Source organism: Malus sylvestris, chromosome 7, assembly GCF_916048215.2.
Source record: "Malus sylvestris chromosome 7, drMalSylv7.2, whole genome shotgun sequence".
Lineage (NCBI taxonomy): Eukaryota > Viridiplantae > Streptophyta > Magnoliopsida > Rosales > Rosaceae > Malus > Malus sylvestris.
In genome coordinates this window covers 35256681-35281216 of record NC_062266.1, presented here as the reverse complement: position 1 = coordinate 35281216, position 24536 = coordinate 35256681, and the positions used below count along the sequence as shown (strand labels likewise).

The 24536-nt window shown below is 37.8% G+C and overlaps 5 protein-coding genes across 9 annotated transcripts; 2 read left to right on the top strand and 3 right to left on the bottom strand.

The window, feature by feature from the left end:
• The first annotated feature begins 2179 nt into the window (after nucleotides 1–2179).
• LOC126630327 (probable LRR receptor-like serine/threonine-protein kinase At3g47570) lies at nucleotides 2180–5898 on the top strand. The gene is made up of 3 exons (XM_050300410.1): nucleotides 2180–2918; nucleotides 3069–4907; nucleotides 5106–5898. The coding sequence occupies exons 1-3, from the start codon at nucleotides 2180–2182 to the stop codon at nucleotides 5588–5590; spliced, it is 3063 nt and encodes a 1020-aa protein (XP_050156367.1). The 3' UTR covers nucleotides 5591–5898.
• Nucleotides 5899–6925: 1027 nt separating this feature from the next.
• LOC126629886 (transcription factor-like protein DPB) lies at nucleotides 6926–11665 on the bottom strand. 4 transcript variants are annotated; one of them, XM_050300031.1, is made up of 10 exons: nucleotides 11523–11665; nucleotides 11139–11387; nucleotides 10593–10672; nucleotides 10366–10409; nucleotides 9461–9523; nucleotides 9216–9365; nucleotides 9035–9103; nucleotides 8812–8910; nucleotides 8212–8282; nucleotides 6926–7527 (listed from the first exon to the last, which is right to left on the bottom strand). In XM_050300031.1, exons 2-10 carry the CDS (start codon nucleotides 11354–11356, stop codon nucleotides 7278–7280), a joined length of 1044 nt encoding a protein of 347 aa, XP_050155988.1. In that variant the 5' UTR covers nucleotides 11357–11387; nucleotides 11523–11665; the 3' UTR covers nucleotides 6926–7277. The 4 variants fall into 4 exon arrangements, with proteins under 4 accessions (XP_050155988.1, XP_050155989.1, XP_050155987.1 ...); XM_050300032.1 differs by having other exon boundaries at nucleotides 11580–11659; XM_050300030.1 differs by having other exon boundaries at nucleotides 11139–11663.
• A 2712-nt stretch (nucleotides 11666–14377) lies between these two features.
• LOC126629166 (uncharacterized) lies at nucleotides 14378–17075 on the top strand. 2 transcript variants are annotated; one of them, XM_050299097.1, is made up of 8 exons: nucleotides 14378–14689; nucleotides 14790–14898; nucleotides 15035–15150; nucleotides 15290–15412; nucleotides 15510–15599; nucleotides 16106–16251; nucleotides 16354–16600; nucleotides 16694–17075. In XM_050299097.1, exons 1-8 carry the CDS (start codon nucleotides 14414–14416, stop codon nucleotides 16844–16846), a joined length of 1260 nt encoding a protein of 419 aa, XP_050155054.1. In that variant the 5' UTR covers nucleotides 14378–14413; the 3' UTR covers nucleotides 16847–17075. The 2 variants fall into 2 exon arrangements, with proteins under 2 accessions (XP_050155054.1, XP_050155053.1); XM_050299096.1 differs by having other exon boundaries at nucleotides 14379–14689; nucleotides 16333–16600.
• Nucleotides 17076–17147: 72 nt separating this feature from the next.
• LOC126629167 (uncharacterized) lies at nucleotides 17148–18301 on the bottom strand. Its single transcript, XM_050299098.1, has 4 exons — nucleotides 17980–18301; nucleotides 17749–17821; nucleotides 17490–17579; nucleotides 17148–17385 (listed from the first exon to the last, which is right to left on the bottom strand). The coding sequence occupies exons 1-4, from the start codon at nucleotides 18139–18141 to the stop codon at nucleotides 17309–17311; spliced, it is 402 nt and encodes a 133-aa protein (XP_050155055.1). The 5' UTR covers nucleotides 18142–18301; the 3' UTR covers nucleotides 17148–17308.
• A 721-nt stretch (nucleotides 18302–19022) lies between these two features.
• On the bottom strand, nucleotides 19023–22955 carry LOC126629165 (D-xylose-proton symporter-like 2). The gene is made up of 14 exons (XM_050299094.1): nucleotides 22675–22955; nucleotides 21899–21996; nucleotides 21713–21791; nucleotides 21571–21630; nucleotides 21372–21438; nucleotides 21148–21272; nucleotides 20951–21052; nucleotides 20439–20807; nucleotides 20316–20363; nucleotides 20142–20204; nucleotides 19909–19989; nucleotides 19687–19785; nucleotides 19456–19593; nucleotides 19023–19335 (listed from the first exon to the last, which is right to left on the bottom strand). The coding sequence occupies exons 1-14, from the start codon at nucleotides 22717–22719 to the stop codon at nucleotides 19204–19206; spliced, it is 1506 nt and encodes a 501-aa protein (XP_050155051.1). The 5' UTR covers nucleotides 22720–22955; the 3' UTR covers nucleotides 19023–19203.
• Between the last annotated feature and the right edge of the window lie 1581 nt (nucleotides 22956–24536).

Here is a 24536-nt window from a genome sequence, read left to right as displayed (position 1 = left end):
TTGATATTTCAGGATATCATGGTTGGAGTGTGTCAGTTGATCTTGAGAATTTAGAGGTTTCGAAGTGGGCCCTAGAATTTTTTGACCTCCGACTCTTTGTATATTTATATGTAAAAAAAATAATTCGCTAGACACATGAAAAAAAAATTCATTTCTACATCAAATATCATAAAAATTAATATAAAAAAAAAGAAAAATACACAAACATTACTTAAATATTACACGTCCCTCGTTTTTAGATGCAAATGTACTAATTAAGTTTACATAATCTAATTTTTCAACCAGTTCTGTTTCATTTGATAAAATAGCTAACTCATTCAATCTTTCTTGTGACATGGTTGATCAAAGATAAGATTTGATCAACTTTAATTTGAAAAAATTCTTTCTGCAAATACAACTGTAACTGGTAGGTTAACAAAATTCCATAAACAACCCATGCATTTGGGAAACAACCAACCATTTGGCTCAAATAGTTCAACATTTCCATTGCATAATTTACGTATTGGAGATGAGGCAAAATATTGGATACGTCGTGTTTTATGTTAGTTGTGATTCTTTTTATAATTTTGTATATTTCCTAATTGTTATTGGAGGTTTGAAGGCCAAAAATAAAAATATAAAATTGTTAGTAGATTAGGCTTCCTAATTATATTTGGAAATGCTTGTTTGCGGGATTCTTCATCGTGGGGCTGTTTTTTAGGTTAAAAGGTTTATTCCAGCGTGGGCCTATTAGTTTAGGTTTTTGTTTAGTTACATGGAATTAAATAGAATCAAAGGATAAATATTTTTTCAAATATTTTTACACTCTTTTGAAACCTTTTGATTACATGATATCCAATGGCTCTTATTTATTCATTAAATGACATGGATGTTTGTATGGATTTTAACTAATATTAAAGATAAAATAAAACAAAAAAAACATAAAAATCTGGAAAATTAAAACTAAAATAAAAAAAGGAAGAAACTATAACTAAAATTGGTTCTCCCATTCCCATTTCAATCAATACTTGGATTCAGACTTTGAACTCTAATAAAAAAAATCATTAACTGATGTTTTTTTCCAGACTTGGATTTAGACTTTGGATTCATGAAACAACATTTAACTAATGTTTTTTTATTCTTTTTCCAACCAGGGACGAATGGAGAGCCGGCTGAGAGTTCTTATTTTTTGTTGGGAAAATTAAAACTAAAATTAAAAAGGGAAAGATAATTTAACTGAAATTGGTTCTCCCATTCCCATTTCGATCAAGACTTCGATTAAAATGCATCCTCCATGTTTAGAAGTTAGAACTCGAAACAATTAAGCACAAACCAGTAAACCACTACTTTTCCACTACGGCAGAGTTATTTTGTGTTATTCATCTCACAATTATAATATTAAGGTGAAGGGAAAATTTTGAAATTGTTACACTAATTTAGAAGATTGAAGAGTCTTGAACCCCGCTACATAAAAAAAATTTATAAAGTGAACAATTTATAAAAACCACTTTTATTTATAAAAACTTACCAATAATCGTAGTACCAAGTGACACAGACAAATCTTATAAACATTAAAAATAAAAAGGATAACCTATCCTTTTCTATCATCCGTTGAAACCTGGCATAAATAATTTCTTGAAACCATGATGAAGGATCAAGCTAGGGCTGGGCACGGGCCGGGCCGGGTCCAAATTTGGAGAAACTGAACCCTACCTGTTTTAAAATGTAACGGGACGGGCCGGGTCAAATAGAAGAATTTTGAGTTTAGGAATCAAATCTAACCCAGCCCATTTCAAACGGGCCGGTTCGAAACAGGTCTACGGGTTCAAATTTTTTTTAATTTTTTTTTTCGGTCTTTTGGGCATACTGCCAGTTTCTTTTTTTCTTTCTCCTCTTCACGTCATCTTCATTCTTGGGGACAACAACTTGTTCAACAACTACCCAGAACTTCCACTCGAGCATTCCCGAATTCGACAAGGTGGAGTGCTGGGGCCCACTCGTCTACGCAGCAGCACCTTCTAGTGGGTCATCATATCAAACATTCTTTTTCTATGTTATATGATTTCTCTTTTATGCACCTTCTAGTGGGTCATCATATCAAACATTCTTTTTCTATGTTATATGATTTCTCTTTTATGCATTTGTGAACCGTTAAACTTGGTAATTTTCTGATTAGCTCTGTGTTTTAGAACAAGGATATATGGGGCATTCACCTACCAAGGGCAAGCTTGTTTCATTGAAATTCCTGCATGGTTTCATTCTTTTATGGATGGTCACATGTCCGGAATCTGCAGCACTTAACAGCCCTATTTCCAAGCAGTCTCTGCGTGGAAATGAATCTGATCGCTTGGCTTTGCTCGACTTCAAGAAGAAAATCACTGAAGATCCTTTCCATGTCATGAGCTTGTGGAATCAGTCCATCCATTTCTGCAGTTGGGTTGGAGTTTCGTGCCACCGTTCCGCCAAAAGGGTCGTGAGTTTGAACCTGCAAGCTCAACAACTGGTAGGCTCCATACCACCTTCCATTGGAAATCTTACCTTTCTTTCTGCACTAAACCTGATGAGGAACAACTTTCATGGTGAGATTCCCCCAGAAATGGGTCGTTTACGAAGCCTGCAATATCTCAACCTTTCTCAAAATTCCTTCCGTGGGAAAATTCCAGCTAATATGTCACATTGTACACAACTAAGACTTCTTAATCTTGAATCCAATCAGATTACTGGGTCCATTCCAAACCAACTCAGTTCATTGTTGAAACTAAATCATCTATGGCTTTTTTATAACAATCTCAGTGGAAACATCCCAGGTTGGATAGGAAACTTTTCTTCTTTGAAAATTCTTAATCTTGGCCGCAACAATTTCCATGGAACTATAAGCAATGAACTCGGGCACCTAACAGGCTTGGACCTATTCTCAGTTGAGGCTAATAATTTATCTGGTATGGTTCCTTCTTCGGTCTATAATATTTCTTCCATAAAGTTTTTCAGTGTTGTTGAAAATTACGAGTTGCATGGAGAGCTACCACCAAATCTCGGCACTATGCTTCCTAATCTCGTAATATTTTATTGTGCTTTTAACAAATTCACAGGAAATATTCCTGTATCGTTGTCAAATGCTTCTAGACTTCAGAAGCTTGATCTTGCTGGAAATGGCTTTTCTGGGGCAGTCCCCGGTGATACTCTCGGAAGCTTGCAAAGGTTAGATTGGCTAAACTTGGAACAGAATCAACTGGGAAATAGAAAAGCTGGTGAATTGAATTTTCTAAGTCTCTTGGCCAATTGTACTAGTTTAACGGAGTTGGATCTTTCCGATAATCAGTTTGGAGGACGAATCCCGGGGTCCATAGCTAATCTTTCTACCCAACTACAAGATCTTCGCCTGGGGTGGAATTATTTACATGGAAGTCTCCCTAACGGCATTGGAAATCTTTTAAACTTGACTTATCTAGGATTGACACTAAACTATTTGGGTGGTAGTGTCCCGGATGAAATTGGGAAACTTCAGAAGTTAGAGGGATTGGATTTGGAATGTAACAAATTTTCTGGGCGAATCCCATTCTCACTTGGTAACTTGACTTCACTGACAGAGCTCTACATGTGGTCCAATAGCTTTGAGGGTAGTATACCTCCAAGTCTTGGAAACTGCAAAAAGCTAATAAGTCTTGGACTTGATAGTAACAATCTTACGGGCACCATACCTACGAAGCTTATGGAGCTTTCAACCCTCTCAATTTCTTTAGTCCTGTCTTATAATTATTTGACTGGTCAACTGCCCTTTGAGGTGGGTAATCTAGTGCATCTCACGGAGCTAAATGTATTAGACAACAAGTTATCAGGTGAAATCCCTAGCACCCTCGGCAGTTGTACTAGTTTGGAGCGATTGTATTTGCAAGGTAATAAGTTTGAAGGAACAATTCCTCAATCTCTTGAAAATTTAAAAGGCTTGGAAACTCTTGACATTTCAAGCAATAACTTGTCTGGGCAAATTCCTGAATTCATAAGCAAGCTTAGAGCTCTTAAGTATCTCAATCTTTCATACAATGATTTTGAGGGTGAGTTGCCCAAAGAAAGAATTTTTGTAAATGTCAGTGGTGTCTCAGTTCTTGGAAATCATAGGCTTTGTGGTGGCATCCCACAATTACATCTTCCTACATGCCCCCTCAAAAAACAACATTCATCTCGAAGACTACTTTCCCCTAAAGTAGTCATCCCCTTAGCTTGTGCACTTGCATTCATAATTGCTTTATCATGCTACTTTGGTTCTTGTTTAGTGTTGAAAAAGTCAAGAGATAGACCTATAACTTCATGTTCTAATAGTGATTGGACAAGAGTTTCCTACTCAAAACTCGTTGAATATACTAACGGGTTCTCTCTGAATAATCTAATTGGTACTGGAAGTTTTGGTTCTGTTTTTAAAGGGGTAATTCCTGATGACGGAACAATAGTCGCTATTAAGGTAATAAACCTTCAACAAAAAGGAGCTTCAAAGAGTTTCTTTGATGAATGCAAAGCTTTAAGGAACACAAGGCACCGTAATCTTCTCAAGATCATAACTGCGTGCTCAAGCATTGATAATCAGGGAAAAGACTTCAAAAGCTTAGTTTTTGAGTTCATGGAAAATGGAAGCCTAGACTCATGGCTGTATCCAAGAGAGGAGGAGCAATCCCAGATTAAGAGATTGAGCCTTATCCAAAGATTGAATATTGCCATTGACATTGCATCAGCGTTGGATTATCTCCACCACCATTGTGAAACGTCCATTGTTCATTGCGATCTGAAGCCGAGCAATGTACTTCTTGATGAAGATATGGTAGCCCATGTTGGAGACTTTGGTTTAGTAAAGTTCCTCTTCGAAACATCAAATGATCCCTTCTTCAGTCAAACCATATCTGCTCAACTAAAGGGTTCTATAGGATACATTCCCCCAGGTATGAGTTTCTATCATTCTAACTTCTTTTTTATGTTCTTAGTAAATTATTACAAAAAAAACCAACTAGTTAAATATCCATTTATTAAAAACATACTACTGCCTATTTTTTCTTGGAAAATAAGTAACATAAAAATCTAAAATGTCAATTCTAATAGCCAATTGCATACGGCATCTTATCGTATGTATGTCATGGCAGAGTATGGCACGGGAGGCCAAGTTTCCATGCTAGGAGATGTTTATAGCTATGGGATATTGTTGCTAGAAATGTTTACGGGAAAGAGACCTACCTATGACATGTTCAAAGAAGGTCTTAGCATTTACGAATTCGTAGCCACGGCTTTGCCTGACCACGTGATGGACGTTGTTGACCCTTCATTACAGCTCGACCTCGATGCAGGTGGTGATGTTAACGATGGCAGATACGGCAATGACATGCTGCACGAAAGAACTGCACTACACATACGTGTCAATGGCAGACCGGTCAAAGAAAAAAAGTTAGAGGAATGCTTTTCTGCAGTGATGCGGGTAGGACTCTCTTGCTGTGCAATATCACCAAGGGAGCGGATGCATATGGATGCGGCTGTTGGAAAAATGAGTGCAATTAGAGACTCGTACCTCAAAGTTTTAGAAGACTTAAGGAGGGCAAATCAAGGCTCCTCGAAGGAGAATGAACTTTGCTGAGCAAGAATGATTTCCACCCTATGCTCACCAAAGCAATTCGACCTCCGTCACTCTGCCTCACGTGAGAAGTCATTGTTGTTTTGTGTGCGCGCGCGTTCGTATGTGTGTGTTTTCTGTTTTTCTTTTTCCAGCTATCACTTTGAACGTTCCGGCCCCGATTCTGTGTTTGTTTTAAAAAGGACGGAGTTTTCCGTTTATATGGCTTGATGTTTGTACGGAGCTTTTTAGACTCGTCCTGGTTTTATATAATTCTGTTTAAAATCTGATGAACTCATGCATCTCATATGTGAAGAACTTGTTGGACAGAAGCCTTTATTTTCGAGCTTATTTACAAACACTAACAATAATATTAGATGCCTTGTCAGTTCTCGTTGTCGCACGTGTTTAGCTCATTCAACATCCTTAACAGCGTTATCCACATTTGAGCCGAAGCATCGTAGGCAGTCCACCATTCCACACACCACAATGTTAAGCACTTGCCTTTTTCTTTTCTTTTCTTTAACTTTTCTGGTTATGCGATATTCTAATTCTAACTTGTGCAAACGCTTCTCACAAGATCTTGTTTTCAAGGACATTGATAACTACGCTCTTTTTTTTTTCCCCCAAAAGAACTTAATTTGTTTATAATTTTCTTTCCGTGGTAAAAGTAATAGGCAGTGGCGCATGAGCAAGGGAGCAATATTCAGGCTTAGCACTGGAGCGGAAAACTGTGCGCTGCTTCTCGGAGCACCAGGAGATGAGATTAGGACCCAAATAAATGAGAGAGAAATTAGTGGATCGCCGGGTATATGGACAACCCCCAAATCAGCATCTAATGCTAGACTCATTAGTAAGAGTTTCGACATCTTTTTGGTTCGCTTGTTCTTGTGGTTTGGAGTACTATTGTCACATGAGCGGACGATTGTTGTATCGAGCATTGATAAACCATAAGCCTTGTAATGAGGCGAAATATTACCTAAGTTATGAAATGAATTCGCCTAAATTCACATCGAGTCTATGGAACTCCATAAATTACTCGTTTTTTTTTTTTTGGGTGAGAATCTTGAGTTTTGGTCTTTGAATTAGGAGGATACTAAAACTAGTAGCTGAATAATTGTGGAGTATTGATTCTTGATGCAAATTGTGACGATATTTGTCAAAATACGAGTGATACATGTGTTTGAAAGAGATATTTGTGCACGTCCCATGTCAGTGGAGGACTAGAGGTGTGTGTGACACAAGAACGTTCATTTCGTATGTGTTATATGGACTCCATCATATGATGAATGAAACCAACAATCAAACGCTGAAAGACAAAGGATGAACAACAATATAGGACACCGGTACAGAAGAAACTGTCAAATTAATCGTATGATTCTATTCTTGTAGCGTAGGTGGGCAATTCTCTTCAAACTACATAAACAATCCACTTTGAATTCTATTACAACGAAACGGAGGCCTAAAAACAGTAAAACTAAAAAAGAATGGGATAAAAATTACAATAGCACATATTGGACATGCAAAGCAAAGCAAAGCATTTGCCGCGGCCAACATCCTCCCGAGCATCAAACCAACCAAGACTCATCTGCCTGTTTGTAACCTAAACTAAATCCAACTTATGGCAATATCTAACAACGATAATCATGAGGGTGCGTGATGACCTATTCACTTCCGGCAAACTACTCTCCACAATATACAGATGCTAACACTATTGTCCATGGTGCTCATGCTTGATGCGTGCTTTCAGTATTCCGGGAAGGGGTGGTGACATGGGTGGTGGTCTAATTGCTGTGTTTAGCATTGAAGAAAGAGGGATTTGTGGCTGATACATGCCCGACATGCTACAACCTTCGCCTCCATCTACAATTAAATTTTGTGTCGCATCATCACCCTGCTGCCTATTACAAAACTTCATTGCCTTCAAAACATAGTTGTCATCATGGAGCTCAAATGGGGTGCTGCAAAAACAAGACGAAATAAAATCAAAAGATAAGAAAAATAATGAGTGCAAAACTTTTTAACAATTGAAAGAACTTCTTATTGAGCTATTACAAAGAGACAGAGTTGGCCCATTATATGTCACCCTGCTTAAATGATAGTACTCTTTCCATTAGGAGCTTCCCCCAGGCTAAAGAAATAGAAATTAATAAAATGTCGTACCCAGTGCACAAGGCTCCCGCTTTACGCAGGGTCTGGGAGAGGTGAATGTCGGCTAGCCTTACCCCCATTTATGGAGAGGCTGCTCCCAAGTCTCGAACCCGAGACCTACCGCTCATGGGCGAAGGCACTTGCCATCGCACCAAGTGCGACCTCTTAAAGAAATAGAAATTAATAATGAATATAAATAAAGTATAAAATTCATATAGCAAGCATGGGCGATAAACGAATTTCTTTTTAAAAAATTTTAGATCGATTCCAGAGGCCGGTCTTCTGTCTGATGAGAATAGGCTCCGGCCCTGTACAGCCATTTTAGTCTTTTTTTAGCGCGAATCAAATCTTGTTAAGCGTTAGATAAATTCCGGTCTTAACCAGCCAATTATTCCTGGTATAGTCGTAACATCTGTCATAGATGCTATGTTACTACCAAGTTAGTAACATCTGTCATGTCGCTCTATTTACAACAATATACGAATGAAAGTTACCTATTGAAGTCAAAATGCACAAGCTGCATATCTTCTGATATTTCCACCTCAACAGTTGCATGAGGGCGAGTCTAGGGATAAAAGAAATACATAAATAATAAGTACGAGGCATGATAAAGCAACTCAGAGTCTAGGGAAAACTCAAACTCCAGACCATAATATAAGGCACTTCTGATATCTCCAGGTAAAAGTTAAAAGAAAAACACTTATACATCCTTCTAAAGCATCTAGGAAAAGAAGAGCACAATCAGTGCACAAGTTATTAGTGTGACAACAGAAGTAATCAAGAACCAGATAACAACAAACTTGCACAAAAGGATTTCTGGCAGCAAATTAGTCAAGTAAAGCTAATCATATGCTTGTTCTTGTTTAGAACGGGATTGAAATATGATGGTTATAGTTGGTATAAAATATAATAAATCTTGTATCAAGCAGAAGGTTACACGTCACATCACAAACCAACCAACCAAATCACACCAACTCTTCAAATCAAAAACCATTTTGTTTTCATGCATCATACGTCAAAAAAGTACTAAATTCTGAACTATTTATCATAATGTGTAATCATGAAACAAGGGAAACCTTGAGAAGAAAACTTGCCTGCACAAGAATGAAAGGTAAAGCCACGCCTCCATTGGGCGCATCTCCGGAGTGGTATAATTGCTCATTCCGTTGTATCAGATTTTGAAGACCCACGTACTGATAAAAGAGATAAGAATGTTAGTGTGTGCATACACTGATCTACATGGTTGAGTGCACCGTATCATTCAGACATGTTTTCGCAGAACAACAGTAATTATAGTTGACAATAGCTATTCATTACTTGTTCCTCCAGCTCTTGTAGATAGGCAGCTTTCTTTTCAATCCTATTTCTCAATCCCATGCGCTCAGTCTGCATTTAGTACATGTATAACTAGTTTTATAATCTCAAAATTGGTCTCCAATGGTCAACAGATAATAAACCACTTAATGTACAAGAGATAAAAAATAGACTGCAATCAGACCTTCAGTTCTTCAATATCATTCAGGCTTGTACGAGGCAAACCCTTCCATTGTATTTCTTTTTTATCTTTAGATATAATATCCATTGCCATAAGAACATTGAGGGCATCATATACCCTTCGCCTGATGTTCTTCTCATCATCTTGTTGCTGCTATATAAATTTGAACCCAAGACAGGAAAAAGTTAGCAAGTTCATTCCCTTTTTTTCCCCAGAAGACTGCAGATGTATCAGCTTAGTTATCAAACCTGATCAGGGGATGTAACAGCATTGCTAGGGTCAGCGAACTCCGCTACAAGTTCATCTGCAACCTGGAATGCACTTCAAACTCTTAGGTTTAAGATTGTACTCAAACTTCTTTACCAATAAAAAAAGAACAAATATTGTCTCAAAATAAAATTGGTAAGACTGAGAAAAGATATATGTTATACACTAACTAGAAAAGAGAAACAAATGGGGGCCAAAGGAACAGAACTTATATACATGTGGATCTTGTGAAAAACTATTTTCTGTTATGTCAGTTTTAAATCACAATGCACTGCTCTCTTAATGCTAACACCATTGCCTAATGAGTCCCCTTTGCTCCAACAACTTTCGCACCATTGTTCCGAAGCAAGCATTTGATACATTACTCCCACTAAACAGCATAGCTTCAGATGATGATGAAATTTAAGTGACCTCCGAGATTATACCAACCCCTGTAACAACAAGGTCATTCATCCACATATGTCTAAGGACTAAGGAGTAAGCAACACCTCAGCAATCAGAGGAGGAACACGTCAGTAGTTAGAGGAGAAACATTAGAGTCACTAGCCTGCGAATGCTAGCCTACAAATCACCTTTATTTAGCACCAAACAGGCAGACACACATGTCTAGTGGTTGCTTGAAAAGAAGAATCCAAATTTGTTAATTACCAATCCTTGATGGATGCTACAATAACCCACTTCAGTAACCTATTAGATCAACATATGCATGAACTCTACTAGTATCTACATGCAAACAAGTACTGAGGAGAAAGAAATGCTCCCTGATATCATGCATAATCCATTTGATACATAGGACCAGGAGTGAGCACTCTTAGGGCAAAACGGAAAAAGAACAATAAACACAAACAATCAAAACAATCAAACTGACTTGAAGAAACCATCCAACCTCATTATAAGTGGTTCTTCCTTTGCTCTCCACTTTCTCGCACACTGGACACGAGCAACTCAGACTCAGACAATCAGGGAGACGAAGTATAACCATGGACAAAAATAACAACAGTGTCCATCCCTTTAATGCAATACAGAGGCAGTTAAATTCAACCACCTTTTTGGTAGGAAAAACAGAATGTAACAAGGAAATAAGATAAGACACAAAGGCGATCAATGAAGCACCTTTCATGCTGAATTGGCGTAGTCCTCTTCCATTCTTATCACCTGCCACGGCCCGTTGACCTCGCTTCTTCTTCTTGCTACTGTTCAAAAGAAATTTAACAAGTGCTGTAAATGAATCACTGTCAATTATCAAACAAAAGTTTTACAAACATGTGCACACATCAGAGACCTGATTTCGGCGGCCTCTCGTCACCATATCTTAGTAGCATAGAGTAGAGTGCTAGTTAACCCAATCAAATCGGTGACGAGAGAGCCGAAGTCAGGACTCTGAAACTAAACAATGTGGCTGCATATTCTATGAATATATGCAGTGGACATGCATATAATCACAGATTCAGGGGACTCAAATGAAAAACAAAATCAAATTAATAAGCAAATAAACTACATACAACAGAAATAATATTAGATAAACAAGAAAATGAGCACATAAATATTATATATATAATTATATATAATTATACAGAAATAAATAAAAATAATTTGTTTCGGTGCCCTAATAAGGCCGGAAGCAGAAAGAGAAGGGAGGGAGGGAGGGAAGTGACTGACCCAACGGCGCCTTGGGAGCCAGCGTCGTCGCCGTGAACGTCGGGATGGTTCAATCGGAGAAAACTGTTGTCGCCGACGGGCGTGGCCATGGTCTGCTCGCTGCGGCTGGAGGGTGAGCCCACGCTGCCGCTCATGGAGACGGACTGACCCCCGGCCATGTCGTCGTCGTCCTGCCCTGTTCGCTCTCGGCCTGGTTGCTGCTGGGACCTTGTCCCCATCCCAATTCCAACCACAGCAGACCACTGGAATCTGGTATTAATCGGAGAATTAATTAACTAATAATCAGTATTACTCTGTAATTACGGGACGAAACCAATTCAATTCAATTAAGGTAAGCTGATCTTTGCAGTTTAGGGGTGTCTGTTGAATCTTGATTCTTCAAACCTCTTTCAAGATTACAAAAACAAAGAAGAGGAGGAAGAAGAAGAAAGTGAAATCAACCAGTCGCGAGCAGTCCTAGAGAGACCCCTAAAGCTCGCCAAACCACATGCCCAAACTAAAGTCTTGCTCTTTTTCCTTTTTTTTTTTGTCTTAATTATTTATTCCCTGCTTTAAGAAAAGAAAGAAAGAAATCATATTAACAGCATTACATTTTATCTTAGGGTATTTTAGGATTTTTACCTCGTGAGAGTATTTTCCGAAGTCAACCTGTGAGAAAAGAAATCACAATTACCCCGGTTTAGTGGTATTATTTTTTCATACTTGTAAGTAAGAGGTCTGAGGTTCAATTCTTGACAAAAGTGAATTTAAGCCACATTATTACTAGCTTATTGTGAAACTAAGCTCACCCTACTTTATTAGTATAGATAATATCATTTTTTCTGAAAGAATAAAAAAAAGCCATGTGAGAAAAGAATGATCATTGGATCTACCATCCACTAGTTAATCCAATTCTAAAAATTGGGTAATTCCATTACTGATTCTAGTTGCTCTAATTAAAGATTTTAATTTCTTTTTTTAAAGGACTTTTTTTTTTTTAATTATGAAGGGGAGAGTAGGGTTGGACGGAGCTTTAAAATCAGGATGCACATATTATTCATTAAGATATTAGATGGTATGCAAAATTTGATAGATTTTAATTTCTTACAAGCAAATAAATGCAAAAAACACTTAGTATTACGATTTAGTAGTATTGTTTTTCACTTGTAAGTTAGAGGTCTTAAATTCGATTATCGCCAAAATCGAATTTTAACCAATTCTCATGTTCACTCGTACGGTCGTACCACAATGTCAAAATACAAAGTCATATTCCATGAAAACCTAAGCAGGTCCTCATTCTCTCACTTGGCATGAGTGGTTTCGAGAAATATTGGGTAAGTGATACTTTGATTATTAAGATCACTTAGTTTGATATTTCATTTTTTTCCCAAAGTATTCGATTTTGATTTTTTGATTTTGTTGGGAAAATCAGTAAATCTCGGCAAGAAATTAAATATCTAATTCATAAATGTTAGGATGAAGAACTGCATCTTTTGTGTGAACTCTTAGGTAAAAAAACATTATATTATCTTCGTAATATGGGAATAAAATTCGAATTGCGGAAATTTTATTTCTAAAATTTGTTGTGTTTTAATCATTTGTTGTGTTTAGGTAAAAAAAAAAAACATTATATTGGCTTCATCATTTATTGTGTTAGGTGAGAAAATTTAAGATTATTAAGGAAATCTTAAATTTAAGAATTTTTTTGTTTGGTTAACCTAAAAGAACAATGAATTTGAATACGAAACTTAATATGACTATAGTCATTAATAAAATAAAATAAAAGAAAGAGAAAGTAATTAGAAAGTGGTGGTGATGGCGGCGATGGGTGGTGGTGATGGAGGATGGTGGTGGCGGTAGCAGTGCTCGCCACAATGATATGTGGCGGCGGCAGTGGGTGGTAATGGTGATTATGACGGTGGCTGGTGGTAATGGTGATTATGATGGCAGGTGGTGGTAATGGTAATGGTGGTGACATGTGATAGTGGTTGCAACTAATGGTTAAACTTTATTGTATTTTTTATTTTCAAACTCTCGCTCATATAAATTTGGAATGACAATATTTAAATGAAATTTAAACTTAGAAATTAGAAGTCTCAAATTCTAATATCTTTTTCCGTGCGGAAATTCTAGATTTTCATATTTATGAATTCAAACAAAAATTTGATCCATGTCTTTTGTCTGAAGTCCAAACTTTTAACCACGTGGTCGGGGGTTCGATTCCCACATATGACACTAAATGTTGATACATAAAATCGGGTTGATCTTGGACCAACTAAATTCGACCGTAAATCACACATACGCACAAGAACACAAAGATATATCATGGTTCGCCTCAAGTTGTGGCTACATCCACACTGGTGTTGATCCGTTTCCACCGTGTAAAATAAGAGTTACTTTGTATATACAGGCAGGAGGATAAGGTTTATCATCGTTTCAAAGTGAGGGTGAAGGATCCCAATGGTTTCCTTCCCTCTTATATAAATCATGGGCTAAGTAATGCGACTCAATACATGATACAACAAGAACTAAATCATCTCACCTATCACATGGAGAAAAAAATTGTAGCAATAATCCCTCAACGTTACCTAATTGGAGCAATTGTCTCTTAACTAAAAATTCATGACCATTGGTTTCTTAATTCATCAAAACGTACAAAGATTGCCACTTTCATCTACTCCATCAAAATGAGTTATGTTGGAATGACTATTGCTACAATTGTGTGACACGTGACTTATTCTAGTGAAAGTTCTCACGAAGTTAACAAAAAATATCATAGTTGCACGTTTTGATTAGTTAAGGAACTAACGGTCACAATTTTTTAATTGAAGAACCATTACTTCAATTGGGTTAATATTGATGAATTATTACTACAATTTGCTCTCTCACATAATAAGAAGTGAAAAGAAGTACCCCAAATTTAGTTTATATTATATTTTTTCAGTTAACTTGAAAAATAATTATATATGCACGTTTTGGTGCGAATCCTCACCGGTTTTACTCCATCCTGCCAACTAACAATAACACTACCGTAAAACAAAAGTTACATTTTCTTTTTTGAGATAGAAACCAAGCGATTTATAAAAAGATAATGCCAAAGAAATCAAAATTTTAAATTAAATAATGTAAACTAAGTTGCTTCAAAAAAAAAAATAATGTAAACTAAAATCTAGTTCTTAATAATTAAATTATCAATAAAGTGTCAATTAAAATGTTTATTTCCTATTAATGAAATATAATTTGATTTGCAAATTTCCATTAAAATTTCATTTCTGTACAAAAGAAGGGGAGCTTATATGAGCCCCGGCAACCCAAACGACGGTGTGAACTCCTTTGTCATATCGATGGCTGGGTCTGCCACCTCGACCGGCGGGAGCGGTCCGTCGAATCCTCCGAAAATCCTACTAGCAAAGCCGGGACTCGTGCCGGGGACTCCGGTGGCGGGTAAATTCGGGCGTGGCGGCACTGGTGACGAGTACACGACGTCGCTTCGGTCCCGTCTCCCTTCGTCTATCGGATCCCTCAACCTCCTCTCTGATTCCTGGGATTTCCACATCGACCGCTTCCTTCCGGTAACCAACCAATTTCACAAACACTCTTTAATCTTTTGTTCGTTATTTTTGTTATTGGTATTCCTTGAATGGTTGAATCTCCGACGGAAAATTGGTGCAGTTTTTGACTGAGAACACTGAGTTTACGGTGGTGGGGGTGATCGGTCCAACGGGGGTCGGCAAGTCCACGATTATGAACGAGCTTTACGGCTTCGATGCCACCTCACCTGGTCAGTTGTCACTCCTCACTCTCCTTGCTTGTATTTTCTATGGGATTTATTTGCCTTCGTTTTTGGATGTTCTTGTGTGAAAGTGAAACTGTAACTATTTGAATTTGATAAATGAAGTAAATTGGAGAAATTGCAGGAATGTTACCCCCATTTGCTATAGAGACGGAAGAGGGTAAAGCAATGGCAAGGCATTGCAGCATGGGCATTGAACCCCGGGTTTCTGCTGAACGCATTATCCTTCTCGATACTCAGGTCTGCTACTTCCGCGTCCTAACCTTGTTCTAATCTGATTATCGATATTCAATCTTGATTCGTAATGTTAGTATATCATATTTGTGTAACAAATGACTTACTGTGGGGGATGATCAAGTCTCCTTGTTTTCACTGGCAGCCTGTTTTTAGTCCTTCTGTTTTAGCTGAGATGATGAGACCCGACGGCTCATCAACCATTCCTGTTCTACCTTCAGCTGAGTCTTTATCTGCTGAGTTAGCTCATGAGCTTATAGGTATTCAGGTAAACTACAAAGACCAAATGATAGATGTTTACTGCATTTGTTACCTGTATGCAGTGTTTAATCAATTGATCTTTTTCTTTTCTGGGTGCTTTGCAGCTTGGTGTTCTTCTGACCTCCATCTGTCACTTTTTGCTGGTTATATCAGACGGAGTTCATGATAATAAAATGTGGCGCCTCATGTCCACGGTATTTCTCTCATCTCCATTAGGTATCGTCATATTTCAAATCTGTCTTTGAATAACTTCATTTGCATGCAAGTTGTTTCTGTTAGATCCATCTTTTCAGTTTCTACACGATGCATAGTTTTCAAACCAAACATTCTGATACTCCAAATATCATTTCATTTTAATCAGGCACTTGTTTAGGTTGATTTTTCAGATCCTCCGTTTTGTATTGCTCGAATGTAGTCTGCGTGATGAACGTAATATGATATTGTTGTTGATTAGAAAGTGGATATATGTTACCCCAAAGCTATGCATTATTTTGTTTGTCTTACTTGCTTTAAATGATCAGGAATTTCATAAATTCCTTCCATTGTACATTTATGCAAACTTCACGGGTTACTTTGAGAGCGTAAAATATATGTTTTGAGTGCAAAAGGAGGCCAGGCTTCGAGCCATCTTGGTTTTGCTTCTGGAAACAGCTTACAAAGGTCTTTTAATAATTTTAAACATTATGTCTTCTGACTGTAGGTCGACCTCTTGAAACATAGCATTCCTGATCCATCTTCACTGACCCTTGCCCCTTCCCAAAGCTCTAATACAGGGCCTGAAAAGGATAGAGAGAAAGTTCATGAAGGCGGAGAATATATGGCTACGCCAGTCTTTGTGCACACAAAGTGAGTAAGCTTTAAATGCTGTTCCTCTTCAATTAGATTGGCAAAGTAATGATAAAAGATTGTGTTCTTACTGTTAATTAGACTGCGCGATCGTGATCTTAGTCCGCATAATATTGCGCGATTGAGGAAGGCACTTGCACAATATTTCAGTACCTCTTCTCTCATGAAGGCAGAAAACGGAAACACGTCCATAAGTCGTGATCCAGATTCTGTGGCTCCTGGTACTCAGAGTCATGATCTGGATTCTTTGATGCCAAGTTTGTTTGTAATCCCAACAAAGAATAAAGATGACTCCCCAGGAGATCAGTATGAAAGTTACACCTCCATGCTATGGAAATTGCGAGATAAGGTCTACCTCTCTCTGTCTGCCCCTGTAAAATTGGATCCATTCTGTAACACAATGCTGAGTGTTGTAACAATATTTCCTCTCATCTTTATTCAGGTTTTATCAATGAATTCTCCTCCATTTGGGAGGACTGTGACGGAACGTGACTGGTTGAAGAATTCTGCAAAGATATGGGAACTGGTGAAGAGCTCTCCGATCATTTCAGAATACAGCAGAACACTTCAAAGTTGTGGAATGTTTAGGAGATAAACAGCTCCAATGGCTGATTCCCGCCTTTCTTAACTCTCAAGGTGACAATGTGGTTTGTTCGATGTCAATTATTTAGTTAGTGGTTAGCATGTCCTAATTTTTAACATCTCCATTTACACTCGGTGTCTAGTTTAGCACTTGATTAGCGAAGGAGATTGAAAGTAGGAGAACTTGATGTGTTTTTTTTTTAACAGATTCAATGATAAGTTAGTGCTCCTGTTTTCGTTTTCTTGGTGGTTTGTGTACTTTTTTGTCGTACTTAATAGTAAATCGAAATATATGAGTATCGAATGACCTGATATAATTGGTAAACAATAACTTTTCAATTGAAATGAATAGTGCACCACGGCGGCAAGTTCCGGTCTTAAAATGCATTCGATTTCCAATTAGAGAAAAGCATTACACTCGGATGGGGTTGAGTACAGTGTTGACAACTTCTCTCATAAGCTAGATACAACTAATCTACTCTAGCATTGCATCCACTGAAGCTTCGGCAGTGGCAGCAGCCGCCTTCTTCGAAGATTTTCCTTTATTCTTACCTGTCCATTGAGAAAAACAAAAAATTCATTGAGAAAACAAGAAAATTTGAGCACTCAAGAACGTATGAAGGGAAGAGACGCGAGATTATCATGGTAACTTTTACCTTTGCGTTGTAGTTGTTTGAGCTTGACACTCTTCTTCCTCATGGGAAACTTTGAAGAAGTTGTCTTGGTGTCTTTAGATTCTTCCCCTTCTACAAACAAAAGACCTTATGTCAGCTTCTTGGTGCAATCTCCGTCAGATTTAACAGAAACAAGTTAACTAGCAATGCGTTGTTTAATTTGGTGTACAACGATTAAAGATTAATTGGAGCTTAAGACCAAGATTAAAAATTCAACGGTGAAATTGAGAGGAGGAGTTACCATCAGCATCGGCAGCAGCCATTTCGACATCTTGCATAGTTATCAGTCCCTTCTTCACAGCCTCGTTCTGGTCCTGAAATCAAAATTTTAAACTACACAAAAATTAACAAAATTATAATTTATAATAACACGTATAAACAGTAATTAAATTTGATTTTGAATCTTTGATGGAGTAATTAATTACGGGTCAAGGAATACAAATTAATAGTTAATAATGAGAGGAAAACGTACTCGGCGCCATTTTTTCAAGAGCTTGCGCTTGCGCTTGCCGGAGATGGAGAGGGGTTGAGGCTTGTTGTGGAGCTTCCCGGTGGTTGGGTCGCCGTGAACCGCTCTCTTCTTCTCCGCATTCTGCGCTCTCTTCCTCTTCTGCACCTCATTAAACTTCGCCATCTCTCTCTTCTCTCTTTCTCTCTTTCAGCCACTAAACCCTAGCCACCGCCAACTGCTTCAACTTGAAGGAAAACACATTCGACTTGTTTTACGACTACGACGGCTAATACGGATCGGGTCTCCTCGGTAAGCCCAGCCCAATACAATAAACGAAGAAAGAGACTTTGCGGGCTGACCCCAGGGCCCACACAAGTTCGGAATATTGGTTGTTGGAATCTCTCATCTCTTTTTTCCCTATCATTTCCTCTCCTCCTATTTGAACACTTACGATTAAACTACATCAATATCTTATATTAATTTTTTACAACAAGAGAAAGACAAAACGAAAAGTGTGAAAGGAGGAGAGGAAAGAAGAGAAAAATAGAAGGAGAGAGAATCATACTCCGTTGCTTTATTTTTTTGGGCACCCAATAATTTCTTAACACCACATCCAACACTTCTTCAAAGAGTTTCAAATAATTTTATCTTAAAAAACAAAAAAATATGAACCTGCCCATCTCTTAAAAAAAATATACATATATGGCAGTTGAAAATCCAACGGCTTTCCATCCGCCATGTGTCCAAGCCGTTGAAAAGCAATCAGTGCTTTGCTGCAACGACACCCACCGCTGCAGTTTTGTCACCCACTCTCCCTTCTTTGCGTGTGTTACACGCGCCTGACAAGAAAAAATAAAATAAAAATCGTGGCACAAGCATGGACTTGAGAAGCACAAGCCCTTGGTCGCACAATGGTTGGCCTACCACTTATCCTTGCTTTATTGGACCGTATGGAGAGGATTTTATGAGATGGAGGGCAACATTGTTGCCTTTGCCCTTGCCTTCCACCAACTGATGGAGATGCTCTTAAAGAGGAGGTAGGACAATTCTTATACTACAAAAAATTATAAAATACAAGAATATATATATTTATACCACATGCTATATTTAGGTGAAGTATATAATTATACTACATGTCATATTTAGGTGAAGTATGATATTGAATATACATGAAGAATTGGATCGACAACTCTTGTGACTAATGTTTGGTTGCAACACCACCAGAAGTCCAGAAGTCCAGATGGCCTAAAGGCAATTGGCCTCAATTTCCTCAAGGGTAAGCCCCTTGGTCTCTGGGACGATGAAGAAAATGAAAAACAGAGATGCCACTGCTATTACTCCAAATGCATAAAACAATATTCCAGCTCCCAGCAATGCCTGTTTCAATCAACCCAATTTTCATAATTATCTCACTCACGATACATGAACGAACATTCCCAAACACAATTTAATTAAGAAAATCCCGAAAGAATTAACACGGCAGGTAATCTTAAGCACCTTCAGAGGAGAAAATGCAAATGTCACCAGTGCATTTGCAGCAAAATTCACAAGCACTGCTATACCGAGTCCTCGCCCCCTTAGCCGTAAGGGGAATACTTCTGATATCATTAGCCAACCAATGGGACCGAAAGATATCTGCACAAGAAGTTTCCATGGGTTAAACAACTCACCTATCTCAAAGGAACAGAATGGCGTAAAATTCAGCACGGTATACAACTTTCTGATTACCTGATAACATCCAACATACAACAGCAGTGCAACTACAGCTGCAACCGGTGCATCATCAAAGAAAAGGTAATATGATCCCAAAAGGAATAATGAGATGACCTGTCACGTGAATAAAGTACATAAATTCCTCATGGTGCTCAACGTTTGAAGACTGTTCGTTCAAGTCTTAATTCATATGAAAAGCAAATAAAAACGAAAGCATCAACCCAAACGAGGACTTACCATCCCCGTAACACCTCCAAGTAGTAGAGGTCTCCTCCCGAGTCTATCAACAACAAGAACAGCTGCTCCAGTCATTATTAACTACAATAAGAAAAGATAAATTCAGACATATCATTTTTGAGAGTAAATTTCTTCAATAGGAATGCAGACACACTTCTGAGCAGGGAAAATAAGCAGAAAAGTATGGAAACTACATCTGGATAAATAGCATGGCATATCATTTGGAAATATACCTTGAAAACACCAAGTAAAATTGATACCCGTGTTGCATCAGATGCTTCAGAGAATCCTGCACTCTATTAAATTATATGGGTTATGATGAGAGACATTTTCTTACGAATCCCTTGGAAGCGATAATCTTTTCAATCAATGTCCAATCAGTACCCTAGATTTAATAAGCAGGGTACCTGAAAAATCGATGCAGCATAGTACAGCACACTTGGTTGCCCTGTGATCTGTCATAGTATAGACGATGTTAGTATAAGCCAAGATTTCAACAGATTACAGCATATCATATTCCTTGAAACTACCTGTTGGAACAAGACTAATCCAACACCAATCACAAGGGCTTTCAAGCATTTTCCATGGAACATCTCCCCTAATGTGGCTTCTTTCTCTTCACCAACATAAGCAAGCTCAGCCAGTATCTCATCTACTTGTGCAGGAGCTGAATCACCAATAGCACTACCCCTAAGCCGACACAAGCAACTGATTGCAGTCACTTTTAACTCATCCATACTTCCTTTTCCCTGTATGGCACGCAGAAGGATCCATCTAGGTGATGCGGGTAGCCACCACATTCCAATACCCATAATTATTGCTAAAGGGGCACTAATTCCATACATATAGCGCCAACCAGCTACTGTGTCAACTAAAAGGCTACCAATTCCATAACCCGCCTGCACAAAATTCAAGGTGCTTATGATTTTCTGGCCTTCGTGTAGGTAAGATATATACAAAAAACTAGTAAGTTGGCTTCAGTGCATGTCACGAAATAAAAATAAAATAATCATACTCTCAGATGGAATGTAGAAGAACTTACAACCATCCCAAGCACTATGAAGAACTCTTTGAGCGATATTAGGCGACCTCGTATCGCACTTGGAGCTGTCTCGGCAATATACATCGGAGCAGCATGCATTGCCTAAAGAGAACAAATTGAAAATTTATACATCTCAAGTTTCATAGAAGGAGTTAAGTATAGCTTTGCATTGAAAAAAAAAGCATTCTATTCATTACCAGTCCAATTCCTATACCATATATGAGGCGTCCAATCACCATAACAGGCAAGTCGGGTGCTAATGCTGTTACTAGGCCTCCGAGAAGATACAATAAAGCAGCCAAAATCAACTCCCTCCTTCTTCCTTTATACAGATTAACCATTCAAACTTCATCAGTAGTGGAAGACATCATCGGTTTTACTTGTATAACTCGGAATGTATTAGAAAAAGTGAAAACCCCACCTAAGAAGTCAGCAATGTTAAAGGCCAGCAAAGATCCAATCAAGGCCCCATATAATGAGCCACTAGTCTGCAAATGAAACAGGTACCAATTAGATACATTAACCTGCTTTGAAGCCAAAGAAAGATGCACAAGAGAACTAAAAGGAAAAAACACTCGTAGAGATTTCAGTGACAACAAGGAAGTTTGTTGTAAACTTACTATGAGACCAATTTCCACAGATGACAAGTTGTACCATGATACTCCGCTTAATGTGGCCGACTGCATTGGGTATGTTCTAAGGGAATCAGCAGTTACAAATAAAAATGAAGAACGCGCTATATGAGTAATAGCTCATGTATACCTCTATGGAAATTGTAGCGCATGATGTTGCGCCAATGTCATAGCCATATAGTAGTCCTCCAAAAGCTGGGAATAGAAATCTGAAATCATTAAGGAGCAGTGTAAAGCCTGAATAATGTGATTATCTGTAAAAATTTCAGTCTAAACAGAAGATTAAAACAGATAAAACTGAAAAAGGAATACTCACGGTAGGATTGCGGCAATAAGAGAATAGTTTTCTGAATTCTGAGCCCCCTCAAGAAGTGGCTCCTGTGCGTCGCCAATTTCACCTGAAGATTTCCCCACCTGCAAAATGGCAAAGCATTAACAACTCCCAACGGAGAAGAGTTCTAAAACATGGATACGGATACGGTGACGACAGCCGATACATTAAATCTCTACAAACTAGGATATGGATACAACAACAACAACAACAACAATGCCTTTTCCCACTAAGTGGGGTTGTCCTAGAACACCATTGCACTCGAATCTGGGTCATATCTTCCGTTAAACCCAACCCAAGTACACTTAAGTCTTTTCTTAGACTTAGAGTCTCTTTCAAAAGTCCTCCTAAATCTTTCTTTACCCCTTCGGCCCTCTGTCTCGTAGTCACAACAAACTAGGATGTGGATACGACAATAAAAATATATAATTTAAAACATTTTAACATGAGGACATCCAAATTCAAGTTCATTCAAAGTTATATTCCTTGTTTCAATTAGAGGCAAGCTCTTTGTATTCATCAACTTTCGACTAAATCTTTGTTTCCGTTTAATTTTTTCCTCATAATTTTTCACCTGAAAGTGTAACGGTATCTTAAAAGCCGAAAACTTTTATCCGGAGTATCCGACAAGTATTGCATCGGATAAGGCATACGCGCGGCGCTCCATAGATTGAACGTTCGGTAGTATGTTCCATCAGCGCAAAGAAAAAAGGAAATGAGAAAGTGCAAAAGAATAAAAATTGAGCGTAGAAAAATGAAACCTTTCCGAGAGAAGAGGGCGCGTGTTGCTCAGGATCGGACGCCATTGCTGCTGCAGTTCACTGCACCAAACAGCTCCCCAGAAATTATGTGATGAATCTGAGCAGCGCAACGGTGATTAACGACAAGTCTGTGAAACTGAATTGAACGGAGGAGAAGGGTAGTTAAGTAGGGCAAGTTATTGACAAACCGAACTAGCCGAGTTGGGAGGTTGCTGTCCTGTTTGGTATTTACAATATTTGTAGTCGGGCGTAGGAAAGAATCAGAAGCTATGATGCACGGATACTTCTGTTTGGGTCCCGTATCCCGTATTCCGTATCCGATGCTTGCCCACTACTCGTCCGACATGTATCTTGATTGACAGATACGAATTTGACATGATAAATACGTGTATCCTACATTTAGAATATGTATCCAGTTTTTAGGATACATTTACACTTTCAAAAAAGATAATGAGGAAAAAAAAATTAATAGGAAACATCTATAATTGAAAGTTGTTAAATACAAAGAGCTTCCTCTAATTAAAACCATGAATATGACTCTCACATATCTTCTACTGTATAAAGAGGATTAGATTTCGATCTTTTATTCTCTAATAACTCAAATGTACTTAAATTTAAATGATGAATTATGTTTTAAAATGTATATTTTTGCTGCTATATACTTTTTTATTTGCCGTATCTATAGCATATCGTATCTTAATTTTTAAAGATTATCCGTATCATCGTATCATATTGTCGTATTTGTATCCGTATCCATATCTGTATTCGTATCGATGCTTGATCAGAAGTGATAGAGAAAGTTATCGAAAGCTGGAACTGGAAAGGGAGACGAGATGGGGTCGTAATAATAAAGTTCATAAGTTGTGTGTTAGGTGCGTACAAATGCAGATGCAGTGGTCAATGTCATGCAGCACCGAGTCATGACTCGTGACTCAAACACTCACTCCAGCCCAGAATCAGAAAAGGGAGAGGTTGGTTGGTTGGCTAATTTCTCGTTTACGTCAACGGATTATTTACATTTATGCTCTTTGCTTTTTATTTGAAATACCATTGTTTTAATTAGATTAAAATTGAAGACCCATTGTTACAATTTACTTTAAATTTGGTGTAAGATGTGATTTTTAGGTAAAAAATTGCCATAGCATTTTGGTAATGGCTTATTGCAAATGTATCTATTGTCTAGAATATTAGAGAAGCATGTCGAGAAGCGAAATGTAGCGGAAGTTGGACTTTACATGGTTCGTTATTATACCACGTTATTACTTAATCAAAACGCGACTATTTCTGGTCAGTGTGTGCCGACTTGTAAGCTTCTCCTTCACGAGCTTGTTAGGCCAACTCGTGGTGAGTGTGAGTTCTCCACTCTCCGGTCCATTCACTCCCCTCAATTAAATTCAGAGAAATCTTTTTGCCACGTTTGCTTAATTAAAATGATCGGAGAAGCCATAAATCCGTATAAAAAAAGAAAAAGAGAGATATCTGTGTAAATCACAAGCAACACTCTTCGTTTTACCATACCGTGAATCAATGTGTGTAATCCACTTACTTTTTCATTCATTTTAAACTTATTCCTTGTATGTAAGCATGCCATTTATAGAAGGCTTAAATGTTGAAATGGTATATGTGTTTTAGTCATTAGGTCAATCTAGTCCTTGTGTTTTCAATTTGGCCAGGTTGGTATTTATGTTTATATTCGTTAGCCAATTAAGGACATTTCCATCTAATTTCAGTATTTTTTATTTATAAATTATGATAAACTTATTTATAAAATTATTTATTTGATTTAAAATATTTAAAAATGAAATAAAAATAAAAAGAAAAAGATAAATTATTCTTCTTCCAATTTTCCGACCTCCTCCCTA

Excerpts from the sequence above, each read along its gene's own strand:
- LOC126630327 (XM_050300410.1), top strand. The coding sequence starts at position 2,180 with ATGGGGCATTCACCTACCAAGGGCAAGCTTGTTTCATTGAAATTCCTG. Across the intron at positions 2,919-3,068 it reads TGAGGCTAATAATTTATCTG|GAAATATTCCTGTATCGTTG; the intron begins GTATGGTTCCTT and ends ACAAATTCACAG. Across the intron at positions 4,908-5,105 it reads TATAGGATACATTCCCCCAG|AGTATGGCACGGGAGGCCAA; the intron begins GTATGAGTTTCT and ends ATGTCATGGCAG.
- LOC126629886 (XM_050300031.1), bottom strand. The coding sequence starts at position 11,356 with ATGGGGACAAGGTCCCAGCAGCAACCAGGCCGAGAGCGAACAGGGCAG. Across the intron at positions 9,524-10,365 it reads GAAGAACCACTTATAATGAG|GTTGCAGATGAACTTGTAGC; the intron begins GTTGGATGGTTT and ends AGTGCATTCCAG. Across the intron at positions 8,283-8,811 it reads TACCTTTCATTCTTGTGCAG|ACTCGCCCTCATGCAACTGT; the intron begins GCAAGTTTTCTT and ends TTTTATCCCTAG.
- LOC126629166 (XM_050299096.1), top strand. The coding sequence starts at position 14,414 with ATGAGCCCCGGCAACCCAAACGACGGTGTGAACTCCTTTGTCATATCG. Across the intron at positions 14,899-15,034 it reads CTTCGATGCCACCTCACCTG|GAATGTTACCCCCATTTGCT; the intron begins GTCAGTTGTCAC and ends GAGAAATTGCAG. Across the intron at positions 15,151-15,289 it reads TTATCCTTCTCGATACTCAG|CCTGTTTTTAGTCCTTCTGT; the intron begins GTCTGCTACTTC and ends TTTCACTGGCAG.
- LOC126629167 (XM_050299098.1), bottom strand. The coding sequence starts at position 18,141 with ATGGCGAAGTTTAATGAGGTGCAGAAGAGGAAGAGAGCGCAGAATGCG. Across the intron at positions 17,580-17,748 it reads GGCTGCTGCCGATGCTGATG|AAGGGGAAGAATCTAAAGAC; the intron begins GTAACTCCTCCT and ends TTTTGTTTGTAG. Across the intron at positions 17,386-17,489 it reads CAAACAACTACAACGCAAAG|GTAAGAATAAAGGAAAATCT; the intron begins GTAAAAGTTACC and ends CTCAATGGACAG.
- LOC126629165 (XM_050299094.1), bottom strand. The coding sequence starts at position 22,719 with ATGGCGTCCGATCCTGAGCAACACGCGCCCTCTTCTCTCGGAAAG. Across the intron at positions 21,053-21,147 it reads ATGGTATAGGAATTGGACTG|GCAATGCATGCTGCTCCGAT; the intron begins GTAATGAATAGA and ends TGTTCTCTTTAG. Across the intron at positions 19,786-19,908 it reads TTGGAGGTGTTACGGGGATG|GTCATCTCATTATTCCTTTT; the intron begins GTAAGTCCTCGT and ends TTCACGTGACAG.